Source organism: Leptonychotes weddellii, chromosome 12, assembly GCF_054177405.1.
Source record: "Leptonychotes weddellii isolate Sample4059 chromosome 12, ASM5417740v2, whole genome shotgun sequence".
Lineage (NCBI taxonomy): Eukaryota > Metazoa > Chordata > Mammalia > Carnivora > Phocidae > Leptonychotes > Leptonychotes weddellii.
Genome location: NC_138380.1, coordinates 19,934,003 through 19,947,461, shown reverse-complemented (window position 1 = coordinate 19,947,461; position 13,459 = coordinate 19,934,003). Strand labels below are relative to the sequence as shown.

General features: G+C 37.7%; 1 protein-coding gene across 2 annotated transcripts in view; it reads left to right on the top strand.

Annotated features, from left to right (window-relative positions):
- Positions 1–1,289: 1,289 nt before the first annotated feature.
- KLHDC10 (kelch domain containing 10) overlaps positions 1,290–13,459 on the top strand; it is a 57,429-nt gene continuing 45,259 nt past the window's right edge. Inside the window, exon 1 of one of the 2 annotated variants that reach the window (XM_006729222.3) lies at positions 1,290–1,582. In XM_006729222.3, coding sequence (XP_006729285.1) covers positions 1,411–1,582 — 172 coding nt within the window. In that variant the 5' untranslated portion in view covers positions 1,290–1,410. The remainder of the gene's footprint in view (positions 1,583–13,459) is intronic. The other variant, XM_081800091.1, reaches the window with a different exon arrangement.

Here is a 13,459-nt window from a genome sequence, read left to right as displayed (position 1 = left end):
TTTAGAGCCATCACCTTTTTTTTTCCAGGTCTCAAACATTTTCATAAGCAGTGTGTGATAGTGTTTACTGGGTAAAACACCTGCCCCGAGGGACTAAAAGTAGGAAAATAAGGAGGCGGGGCCAGTGGTGACATGAAATTTGACCAAAAGCCTATGCATCCTCAGCTACAGCAGATTTTCTCTTTTTTCCTTGCATCACATAAGGTTCTCCTATATAAAGGTTTACACTAAAAAAAAAAAAAAAAAAAAAGCCACCATATCTAAGACCCTTGAAAAGTTTTGTTTTTCTTGAAGAATACATACGTTTTTCCCTTATCATTGATAAACATCAGTAAACTATCTGTATTTTCCTGCTTAGCACTGCGCCCAGTAAGTTCAAAGCCAAGTTTTCTGTTTAATTTTGGAACAATAGGAATTTCTGATCTGTGTATCTGCATTTTTCTTCGATCTTGATCTTCCATATCTGGTGATTCAAATTTTCTACGAGCAAAAAAGGGTTTGATTGAACAAAAACATTTTTATATAGCCATCAGTCATTTTTTGGAAGTACCTTTTTCTTGGCACTCTTCTCACTGCTAGGTGTTATTTTAAAAATCTTTACTCACGTAATAAGCCAGAAATGGTTTCTTATTGGGGTCTTCATTTGTATTTCTCTGATTACTGGTGAGCTTGAACATTTTTCATGTTTATTAACCAGGTTTAAAATTATTTGTTTGCTTAGGAGGTGGCTTGTATTTAATTAAGGGAGGAGCTCAGCCAGTCAACTCAAAGACAGATAAATGAAACCCAGGAATACCTCACTCTTAGATTTAAGCTTCGACTCCGCCTCTGGTTTTTTCCTCCTCCAGCAGAGCCCTTTGTGTATGTCAACCGTCAGGGAAAGGGATCTCAGTCTGCAAAGCCGGCGGAACATTGTATTGCCCCCAAATATGTGTATTATGTGCTTATCCTACTTCCTATTTCTGATTTCGGTGTTTATGAAAAGAGTTCCTGAATCCTAACCGTGCCTGGAGGACCGGCTGTCGCGGGAACTCTTTCTGCAGGAGTGGTTTCTCTCACTCGGCCTTCGATTGGCCCTCCTGATCCCGCAGGAGTCGCCGCGACGCGGGCTTGCTTAGCGCGGTTGATGCGTGTGTTGAGTGGCTGCTTCTGCCTTTCTCTCCCCCCACTTTTTTTTTTTAGCCATAGCTATGGTTACCACGTCTCTCCCCGCCTCTCTCCACCTACCAAGAAGACGACTGACTATTGGCTGCCTGTCACCAAGTAAGCCAGTCATTGGTCACTGGTGAGAACAGGGCGCTCCCCCTACCCCTGTCTCCCGGGTCTCTTGAGGAGCCCAGGAAGGAGGCTCGGGTAGTGCCGCCGGGCCAGGGGCTGCCGGGACCCAGCTACGGCAATCGTTAGCGGGTCATGTCGGCCGCCCAGGGCTGGGACAGGAACCGCCGGCGGGGAGGAGGCGCCGCAGGCAGTGGCGGCGGCGGCGGAGGTAGCGGGGCCGGCGGGGGCAGTGGGGGCAGCGGGGGTCGGGGGACTGGCCAGCTCAACCGCTTCGTGCAACTCTCCGGGCGGCCGCACCTGCCAGGTGAGTCGTGGGACAGGGTCCTGACAGGGCGCGGTAGGAAGGCGACTGCTACCTTTTCTTTTCTCCCTGGCTTTCTTTTCCTTGGGAGGAGGAAAGGCAGGCCCCACTCATAGCAGAGGGACTGGGGCATAGAGAAAAGGAAAGGTGTCTTTGAGGTCAGGGAAGGAGCAGGAACACAGCGAAAGGAAGTATTTTTGCTTTGTTGAAAGCTCTGTGCTGAGAGCTGTCTTTTCTTTTCAAAGGAGAGGCCGCTGTTTCATTGACATTCCTAAATATTTCGCCTATTCTGTTCCCAGTCTCGTCCTCTTCCGCAGTTTTATCTTGTCAAAGAAAGACATTGGCGCCTAGCTGTTGAGAAATTATTTTTAAAAGGGTGCTAGATTGAGGAGAGAAGAGGGAAGAGCATTCCAAAGAGTGATTTTGTAAAAAACACCTCGAGTGTGTAAGAGTTAGGCATTCTGAGACAAGAAAGCAGGAGGAAAGGCGCGGGGTGGGGTAAGGGGGACGGGAGGGGGTGTTGGGGTGTGGGTGGGAAACAGAACCAAGAGAATTAGGAAGCACTAGTTAAATTATTAATATTTTGGAATGTCCAGGGCAGAATGGCGAGCGTGATCTGGATTTTAAGGGGAGAAAATGAAGATCAAGAATATACTTAGTGACAAAATTATGCTGCCTTTACTATATAAAAACAGCTGATTGAGAATTGGAAGAATGCACCTAATGTGATTATTTTACGTTTTGACCTACAATTTCCTATCCTTGAGTTCAGATGCCTTAAAAAACAAAGACAAATCAAATCGATGTGTGTGTGCAGACGATTTTAAAAAGAAACATTTGTAAGTGAAGTATCGTAGGGGGAAGATAGGGAAGCAAATACTACACAGAATGTCAAGTATTATATTGGGCAAGCTTATTTCTACTTTGAAGAGAACTAGCAGGAATGATGTGTTAATCATTCACCATATTGTTTGTGAATAATGTTGAAATTGATTTTATCAGTGATGTGTTTGTTTAACCGATGAGTTTTGAGAACATGATGGTTTTTGAATTCGTTTTACTAGCATGCCTGTACTTCCAAGTAGTCAAAAATTATTTGATTAATTTGAAGATAACAAAGGGAATTTTGCATATTGAATGAAGACAGTCACTTGTTTGTGATGAGGTTATTGATGTGTGTTAGAAATGCACATTAACATTTCTGTGTGCCATTAAAATTAACATTGAAGCAGTTTTAAATAGTCAAATATGTAATCTACCAGGAGTTGGGTTTGAGGTGATAGTATCAAACTGGGTATTCGGGATTGCCAAGTATGTGATCTTTAAAAAAAGGAAAAAAAGGAGAAATCCTTTTTCTTACCCCAAATTAATAGTGAAAACTTGTATTTTTGTGTATTGGCTGATTTGAAGATAAATCTTACCAAAGACTATTACCAGTTTGCCCTCTACTACTACTTATATTTAGGTCTTTGATCTCAGATTAATTATACCATGGGCTTGATACAGGCATTCCCAGGCTCATAGAACCTGGTTGGTGCACTTCCTCACTGCCACCACCTGATGGCAGTGGAAGCCATGATTTCTGATATGGGGCTTAGGTGTGGGGCTATTTTGGCATTTCCTTAGCAGACAAGGCCAAGAACAGCCATTTGTCCAGAGGTAAAGATAAACGTGTTTAAGCTGTGCAAATTCATGCGATGAATGAATTTCAGCCTTTTCTTTCTACTTTCTTTTCCCCTTGATTGGTGCTTCATTATTCCTTCCCAAGTAGGCGGCCTCTGTCATTTATTCACCATCAGAATCGGGAACATCTGATATCTCAATATATTTGGAATTCTTGTACACCAATTCATTATTTTCCCCAGCATGACATTTTAAGTCTCTTTCCCCTTCCCCCCCTCCCCCGGACTGAAAGGTTGTATACTGAGGTGTTTAAAAAGATTTTAGGTGATGGTGAGGGATAGAAATGTCTAGGGCAATTTTATGGCTGACCCTGGAGGTTAAGCATTTTTTTCTTTTTTAAGTTTTTGTAGCCAACTTTCTCCATTGAATTCCAATCCCATTTTCCTTTTTTTTTCCCATCATTCTCTACCAAGACTTCCAGATACTAAGCATCCAGAACCCTTTCTTACTTTTTGCACACCCACTATCCAGTCCCTGGTGAAACAAAATAGAACAACCTGCTCTTCCTGGAGTGTTCTCTCTCTCCTTCAGTGATAGCATCTTTATCCATGCAGTCAGGCAAACCTGAAATTTGGGCATCTTCCTTAAATTTTCTTCTCGCTTGCATTTCAGGTGTAATTAATCACCCAGTTCTGTTTATTTTATTTCTACTATAACTCCAGTCCATGCTGCCATCATCCCTCACTTAGGTTTCCTGCAGTAGCTTGCTTGTTTGCTTTCTTTTCTTTCTTTCTTCCTTCCTTCCTTCCTTCCTTCCCTCCTTTCTTTCTTCCTTCCTTTCTTTCTTTCTTTTCTTTCTTTTCTTTCTTTCTTTCTCTTTTCCCCTGCAGTAGCTTTCGAAGCAGTCTTCCTGCTTCTACTCTTGCTCTCCAGTGCATACAGTACACTCATCTTTTGCAAGCACAAAACTGTTCTGGTGTCTGCTTAACAACCCTTTACTAGCTCTTCATTGCTTTTAGGGTAAGGCAAAAATCTTAACCACCACCTAAAAGGCACTGCATTGTCTAATTCTCGAGTTAATTCTACATCATGTTGGATGCTCTTTGATCATTTTCTATTTTGTTAGACATCATGCTCTCTTCTGCCACAGGGCCATTTCACATGCTATCCCATCATACAAGAACTCTTTTACTTCTCATTCTGTTCCTTTTTTTTTTTTTAGCTTCTCTTCCATTGGAACTTAGCTCAATCACACTGTGTTTTCAGGAAAGCCTTCTTTGACCTTCTCTGATTTATTGTCTTCCCTATACACACTCATGTGGTTTTCCTTGGGCATACTTATCATTTATGTATGATTCCTTGATATGCTGGATTTCATACTCTTGATATACACACACACTAATTATATATGTATATATACATGTGTACATATACACACATATACTCAAATTCTAAATGAGTACATTGGCATTATATGTAAGCAATTAGTTTCTTGTGAATTTGATTAGTGGGTTCAATTCTCAACAGCCCCATTGACTCTGGACAAATGGATAAAATCAAATTCTTACACATAAAAATAGATTAGACTCTGCATTCATGGTGAGAGCACAAATGGTATTTTGTGAAACCTTGTTTGAGTAGCTTCTTGTCTTTTTGCTGTCTCCTAAAATGCAATAGTGATTATGTGTTTGCCCCATAGGCCAAGAAATTCATAGCTTTTTGGTCCTGGATTTCTAACTCATAATCTCTATACACTCAGTAAAGAACAGGGAACATTTTTATAGAATAAGTATGCAGAGGTAGAGCTCAGGGGCAAGATAATAGATAATAGAACCCAAGTTACTATTGTAATTTCCCTGTGTGAATTTGATTAAATACAGTGTATTACTTGGGATAACAGTTAACATCGCCGCTAATGAAAACTGAAAAACTGACAAAGAGAAGGAAAAATATAACAACTGGTAAAGCTGGGCAAAGATAGCATTGAAATCTTAATATAAAAATGTGAAATGTGTTATATGTTCATGACATGAAATCCAAATGGTACAAAAGAGCATATGATAAAAGGCAAGTTTTCCTTCTACCTTTGACCCCAGCTAATTGGCTTCTTTCCCTAGAGGCAACCAATGATAAGTTTCCTGTGTGTGTGTGTAGAGAAACAGTAACATTTGTTTATTTGGATGGGCATTTAAAATGGTTACAGTTTTGCTAATGTAAATGATGATACAATGAATATCCCTCTATACATTTTTGCACATGAGTGAGTCTGTCTAGAATAAATTCCTAGAAGTGCAATTGCTGGGTCAAAGGCTATGTACTATTTAAATTTTGATGGATATTGTCAAATTGCCTTCCATAGAGGTTGTACCAGTTTATGTTTTACTGTTAGTGTTGGACTGCTGGCCTCCCATACCCTTCGTGATAAAGTGGGTTATCAAACTTTTTTAAAATTGTCAATTTAATAGGTATATTTTTCTTCATCTTTTCAATAGATGTAAGAACTGTATTTGTTAACTTTATAACATTTGCTTATATTTTTTATTCACCCGGTTATATTTTTTTGTTCATTTTTCTGGTGGGATGTTGAATATTTTTTATAGGAGCTCTGTGTTTTAAGGAAATTAGTTGTCTTTGATATGTGTTGCAGATATTTTTCACAGTTTGTCATTTGGCTTTTGACTTTGTTTCTGGTATATTCTTTCAGCAGAAATTAAAATTTTTTGTAGTTGTAATTATTAATCTTTTTTTGGATTTTAGCTTTTTGCATCATAAGAAAGGCCTCCCCTATTTAACTATTATTTCTGATTAAAATGAAAATTCTTATGTTTTTTTCTTGGTACTTTTATAATTTTAAGTTAAATGCACTTATCTATACAAAATATAAATTATGGGGCACCTGGGTGGCTCAGTTGGTTAAGCGGCTGCCTTCAGCTCAGGTCATGATCCCAGGGTCCTGGGATCGAGTCCCGCATTGGACTCCCTGCTCAGCGGGAGAGTGTGCTTCTCCCTCTCCCTCTGCCTACCTCTCTGCCTACTTGTGCTCTCTCTATCTCTGTCAAATAAATAAATAAAATCTTTAAAAAAAAATATATATATATATATAAATTATGTAAAGTATTAAGGTAAGAATCCAACATTTTTCTAGGTGGCTACCGAGTTATCACAGGATTGAAATACTGTCTATAGGTGTATTTAATTCCTATATATAATTTGGGGTTCTTACTGGGACTTTATTCTGTTTCATTGATTATTTCACCTATTTGTACCTTAATGACCTCATTCTTTGAGTATAGTCCTCTCTTACTCTAGTTCCCAGAGTTTTCCTGGATATTCTTGCTTGTTTAGCTCCTCTCCCCCATTCTGTTGATATTGGTAGAACATTATATTTACAGATTGATTTAGAGATATTTGATGTCTTTTTGAGGTTCAAACTTCTCTTCAAGAGCAGGGAATATATTCATTTCTTGTTGTTAAAGTCTTCTTTCTCATCTCTCAGTAACATTTTAAAGTTTTTTCATAAAGACCTTTCACATTTCTTGTTATGTTTAGCCCTTGGCATTTTATCTTTTTTGTTGCTATTGTAAATGGAGTTTCTACTTTTATTATATCTTTTATCTTGTTGTACCTAGCCACCTTTAGAATTCTAATGCTATCTATAATAGTTTCCCAGTTGTTTTTTGGGGGCTTTGCAGTTAAATGATCACATTATTACAAAATAAAAATAGTTTTATCTCCTCCTTTCCAATTTTTGTTCTTACTTCTTTCTTTTGTCAAATTAATTTGGTTAGTACTTTCCCAAAATATTAAACAGTAAGACAGTAGTGGATCTTTCTCTTATTGCTGACTTCAGTGGGGTGTTTTTTGTGTTTTCCTGTTAAGGTTAGACCTGACTTTAGATTGAAGTGTACATATTTTATCATGTTAAAGTAGTCCACTATTGCCATTTTATTAAGATTTCTTAATATGGAAGTAAATTTTTGGATGCCTGGATGGCGTTGTCGGTTGAGTGTCCGACTTTTAGTTTCAGCTAAGGTCCTAATCTCAGGGTCATGAGATGGAGCCCTGTATCCCGCTCCACTTACAGCGGGGAGTCTGCTTGAGATCCTCTCTCTCCGTTTCCCCCTCCTGCTTATGCTGACTCTGAAATAAATCTTAAAAAAAATATGGAAGTAAATTTTGTCAAAAGCTTTTCAGCTTCTTTGGAAATTATGTAATTTTAATCCTTTGATCTACTATTGTGATGAATTGTACTAATAGATTTACTATTACTACACCGTCCTTGCATTCTTGAATCAGTTCTCTTTGTCACCATGTATTATTTTAAATGTGCTGCTGGGTTCTATTTGCTAAACTTCATTTAGAAATTTTGTATCATTCCTCATAAGCTAAATTGCTCTGTAGTTTTCTGTGTTTTATCTTTGTTGGGTTATGCCACTTTCATAAAAATTATTTCAAAATTTTCTTTGTTTTTGTTTGTTTTCTTTCTGTCTCTGGCTAAATGGCATTGAAGTTAAAGGTTTGGTTAAATTGACTGTGAAATCTTTGGACCTTGAGTGTTTGGGAGAAGAGGATCTCTTTGACAGTTATGTCTACTTTTATGATAATTTGGCTGCTTACAATGTATATCTTTGGGGGGAAGCTTTGATAACTTATATCATCTTAGAAAATAATCTATTTCATCCAAGTTTTCAAAATTACTTTGTGTGCAGTTGAGCAAGATATTCTTTTATGTTTAAAAACATTTCCTGGGTTTTTTTCTTGGTTCTTGGATTTTAGAACCAGCTCTTGGATTTTTTTTAATTAGTTCTACTGTTTCTTCTGTTTTCTTATTTATTACTTCTTTCTTTCATTGTTTTAAATCCTTTGTTTAGCTTTTCTTAGATTTATTTTGTGGTTGTTTTTCTGTCTTCTCATGTTGGATGCTTAATGTTCTTTTCATTCTTTCTAAGTGTTATAAGATTTCTTCTGGGGCGCCTGGGTGGCTCAGCTGGTTAAGCATCTGCCCTCAGCTTGGGTCATGATCCCAGAGTCCCCTGCTTTGCTCTCTCACTCTCTCTCAAACAAATAAATAAAAATCTTTAAAAAGAAAAAAGATTTCTTCTGAATACTGCTTTACTTGGTTCTGTAGGTTATAGGCTTCCTGTTGCATTTGTTTTCTTAATATCTTGCAATTCCATTTTTTATTTATTTTCTTTAGTACAAGAGTAGTTAATTCTTTTAAACTTTTTCTTAACATTTCCATTTATGTTTTTAATAGCTTGAGATATAATTCAAATGCTATACAATTCACCACTTAAATTCACTATTCACCATTTAAAACCAGTGGTTTTTAGTATAATCAGTTATGTGCATTTATTACCACAGTCAATTTTAGAACATTTTTGTCACCTCAGGAAGAAGCCTCATGTCTTTTAGGTATTATTCCCTTATCCTCCTGCTTCCATTCCCCACTCCACCCCCATCTCACCCCTAAGTAACCACTAATTTACCTTTTGTCTCTGTAGATTTCCCTATTATGGACTTTCTCGTATGAATGGAATTATGTAGTATATGGTCTTTTGCGGCTGCCTTTTTTTACTTTGCGTAATGTTTTCAAAGTTCACCCATGTTAAAGTGGTGACTATCAATACTTCATTCCTTTTTATGGCTAAATAATATTCCATTGTATGGATAAACTACGTTTTGTTTATCCATTTATCCACTGATGAACATTTAGACTGTTTCTACTTTTTGGCTATTAAGAATAATGCTGCGGGGCGCCTGGGTGGCTCAGTCGTTAAGCGTCTGCCTTCGGCTCAGGTCATGATCCCAGGGTCCTGGGATCGAGCCCCGCATCGGGTTCCCTGCTCGGCGGGAAGCCTGCTTCTCCCTCTTCCATTCCCCCCTGCTTGTGTTCCCTCTCTCGCTGTCTCTCTCTCTCTGTCAAAATAAATAAATAAAAATCTTTAAAAAAAAAAGAATAATGCTGCTATAAATTGCATAGAGGTTTCTGTGTGAACATAGGTTTTCATTTCTCTTGGGTATATACCTAGGAGTGAAATTGTTAGGTCATATGGTAACTCTGTGCTCTATGTATATTCATTTGAGGAACTGTCAAACTTTTCCAAAGTGGCTGGAATTTTACATTCTTACCAGCAGTGTGTGAGGCTTCCAATTTCATCATGCTCTCTTCAACACTTGTTATTATCTATTGACTTTTTAATTCTAACCATCCTAGTGTATATGAAGTGGCATCTCATTGTGATTTTTGATTTGCATTTCCGTGATGACTTATGATGTCAAACATTTTTTCTTTCTTGTTTGCTTGCTTTCTTTGTTTCTCTTCCAACTTTTTTGAGGTGTAATTGACATTGAGTATCTTTTCATGTGCTAGTTGACTAATTATATGTCTTCTTCAGGGAAATGTCTTTTAACTACTTTGCCCCATTTTATTTATTTATTCATTTATTTATTTATATTTTTAAGAGGGAACTCTCCACCCAGTGTGGGGCTCTAACTCATGACCCTGAGATCAAAAATTGCATGCTCTACTGATTGAGCTAGCCAGATGCCCCTGCTCCATTTTTAATTGAGTTGTCGTTTTACTATTGAATTTAAGAGCTCTTTACATATCCTAGATACAATTTCCTTATAAGATACATGATTTGTAGATATTTTTCATGTTCTGTGTTGTCTTTTCACTTTCTTAATTGTGTTGTTTGAAGCACAAAAGTTTTAAATTTTGGTGAAGTCCAGTGTATCATATCTAAAACTCTTGCTAATCCAAGGTCATAAAAACTTACCCTGTGTTTTTTTCTAAGAGTTTTATAATTTCACTTTTACATTTATGTGTTTGATTCTTTTTGAGTAAGTTTTTATGTTTGGTGTGGGGTAAGGGTTATCTCAACTGACTGCCCTATTTTCTGAGCTCCATTTGTTGGAAAGACTGTTCTTTCTCCGTGGAATAGTCTTGGCATTCTTTTTTTTTTTTTTTTTAATATGGCTCTATTTTTTTTTTTTTTTAAGATTTTATTTATTTATTTGAGACAGAGAGAATGAGAGAGAGAGAGCACATGAGAGGGGGGAGGGTCAGAGGGAGAAGCAGACTCCCTGCTGAGCAGGGAGCCCGATGCAGGACTCGATCCAGGGACTCCAGGATCATGACCTGAGCCGAAGGCAGTCGCTTAACCAACTGAGCCACCCAGGCGCCCCTAGTCTTGGCATTCTTGTCAAAAATCAGTTGACCATAAATATTCAGGTTTACTTCTGGACTCTCGATTCTGTTCTGTTCATTTGTATGTCTATCCATGTGCCAGTACCATACTGCCTCCCATACTGTTTTGAAATCAGAAAGTGTGAGTCCTCCTACTTTATTCTTTTCCAGGATTGTTTTGGCTATTCTAGGTCCCTTGCAATTCCATATAAATTTCAGAACCAGCCTGTCAATTTGTATGAACTCAGAGGTTCTCATAGGGATTTGTGTTGAATCTGTACATCAGTTTGGGGAGTATTACAATCTTAATAATGTTAAGTCTTCCAATTCCTGAACATGGGATGTTTTTCATTTATTTAGATCTTCTTTAATTCTTCATGTAAATTTTTTTTAAGTTTTTGTAATTTATTTATTTATTTATTTATTTTTTAAAGATTTTATTTATTTATATGACAGAGAGAGAGCGAGCACACAAGCAGGGGGAACAGCAGAGGGAGAGGGAGAAGCAGGCTCCCCACTGAGCAGGGAGCCCGATGCGGGGCTCGATCCCAGGACCCTGGGACCATGACCTGAGCCGAAGGCAGATGCTTAACTGACTGAGCCACCCAGGCGCCCCTGTCATTTAAAATCAATTAATTAACATATAATGTATTATTTGCTTCAGGGGTACAGGTCTGTGATTCGTCGGTCTTATAACACCCAGTGCTCATCACAACACATACCCTCCCCAATGTCCATCACCCAGTTACTCCATCCCCCCAACCCCGTACCCTCTAGCAATCCTCAGTTTGTTTCCTAAGATTAAGAGTCTCTTATGGTTTGTCTCCCTCTCTGGTTTTGTCTTGTTTTATTTTTTTTCTCTCTTCCCCTATGATCCTCTGCCTTGTTTCTTAAATTTCACATATCAGTGAGATCATATGATAATTATCTTTCTCTGATTGACTTATTTCACTTAGCATAATACCCTCTAGTTCCATCCACGTCATTGCAAATGGCAAGATTTCATTTTTTGATGGCTGCATAATATTCCATTGTATATACACACCACACATCTTCTTTATCCATTCATCTGTTGATGGACATCTAGGCTTTCTCCATAGTTTGGCTATTGTGGACGTTGCTGCTATAAACATTGGGGTGCAGATGCCCCTTCGGATCACTACATTTATATCTTTGGGGTAAATACCTAGTAGTGCAACTGCTGGGTTGTAGGGTAGCTCTATTTTCAACTTTCTGAGGAACCTCCATACTGTTTTCCAGAGTGACTGCACCAGCTTGCATTCCCACCAACAGTGTAGGAGGGTTCCCCTTTCTCCGCATCCTTGACAACATCTGTCGTTTCCTGACTTTTTAATTTTAGCCATTCTGACTGGTGTGAGGTGGTATCTCATTGTGGTTTTGATTTGTATTTCCCTGATGCCAAGTGATGTGGAACACTTTTTCATGTGTCTGTTGGCCATTTGGATGTCTTTGCAGAAATGTCTGTTCATGTCTTCTGCCCATTTCTTGATTGGATTATTTGTTCTTTGGGGGGTTGAGCTTGATAAGTTCTTTATAGATCTCGAATACCAGCCCTTTATCTGATACGTCATTTGCAAATATCTTCTCCCATTCTGTGGGTTGTCTTTTGGTTTTGTTGACTGTTTCCTTTGCTGTGCAAAAGCTTTTTATCTTGATGAAGTCCCAATAGTTCATTTTTGCCTTTGTTTCCCTTGCCTTTGGAGACGATCTTCTTTAATTCTTTTGACAATGTTTTATGGTTTTCAGAGTTCATTTATATCTTGTTTGCCTTTCTCAGTCCTGTTGCCTATGTCCTTTACTATGTTTTCAGCAGTGTTTGTACTGCTGTGTGCAATGAAGATTTCATATCTGTGTCAGTTTTATTTTTTCTTACTATTTCTTTCCTGCTTCCAGCCTGCTTATATTTCATCTCTTCTATGGTTTATCTTCTTTGAGTTAGAATCTCTTAAATCTTTTCTGCCTTTGAAATAGCATTAATTTTGGTACAGTTTATTGTCTTCTACTTCCTACCACAGCCACTGTACAAGGAATACAAGCTTATTATTAAAATTTGGAAAGTATTGAGTGAGAACTTGAAAATCATCCATATCAATTCCACTTAAAGACCACTGTATCAACATTTTGATATTTTGCTTTCCTTTTAGTTCTTTATCAGTGAATTATGTTTTATTTAATACTATGTAAATAATTATGTATGACTAGCAGCAACCTGGGATTCTGTTAAAACTGTTGTATTTTTAAATGTTTTTCTCATAAACACTCATTTATATTTTCTCTTATTTTATCAGGAAGAATCTGTTTCTCCTCAATGCATTATATGAATAACCTTTTGGGTTTTCTTCTAGCTGATGTATCCTATTTTATTTCTCTCATTCACAGCCAAGCTTTCAGAAAGAATAGACTCTTACTTAATTTCTTTTTTTTTTTTCTCTTCAGTCTATTGCAGTCTTACTTCTGCCTCCTTCATTCCACTCAAGTGCTCTTGTTAAGGTAATAACCTCCTAATTGCTAAATCCATTAGATATCTTTTAGTCTTCAACCTATCCAACTTCTCTAGATTTTTATTTTGACTACCTCCTGTACTAGAGCCTAGGAATACATAATAATTAAACAAAGTCTCTATTCCTGAAGAGCTCTTAGTTATTCTTTTAGCTCTTGAACTTCTCATTAGTTTTCCTTTATCTGCCCCTTAATTTTAGTATCTGAGAATATATGCTTGTTTATTTGTTTTCCCTTCCTACTCTTGGATTTTCCCTGGGTGATGTTAATCTCCCAACAATGCCTAAATCTGTCTCCAACCCAGACCTATTTTCCTGGTCTGTTTGCCAATGGCTGCTACCACGCAAGTTACTGAAGAGTATCTTGAATTCAACATGTCAAAAAATAATTTCATCATCTTACCTGCCAAACCTTTTCTTCCTTTTTGCTCCTTATCCTAACTAGTTTCATGGCTAACTCATCAATTTAGTGATTCAAGCTAGAAACCTGGGAATCACAGTAGATTTCTTCCATTTGCTCATTCCTTATCCAGTTGGTCACAAATT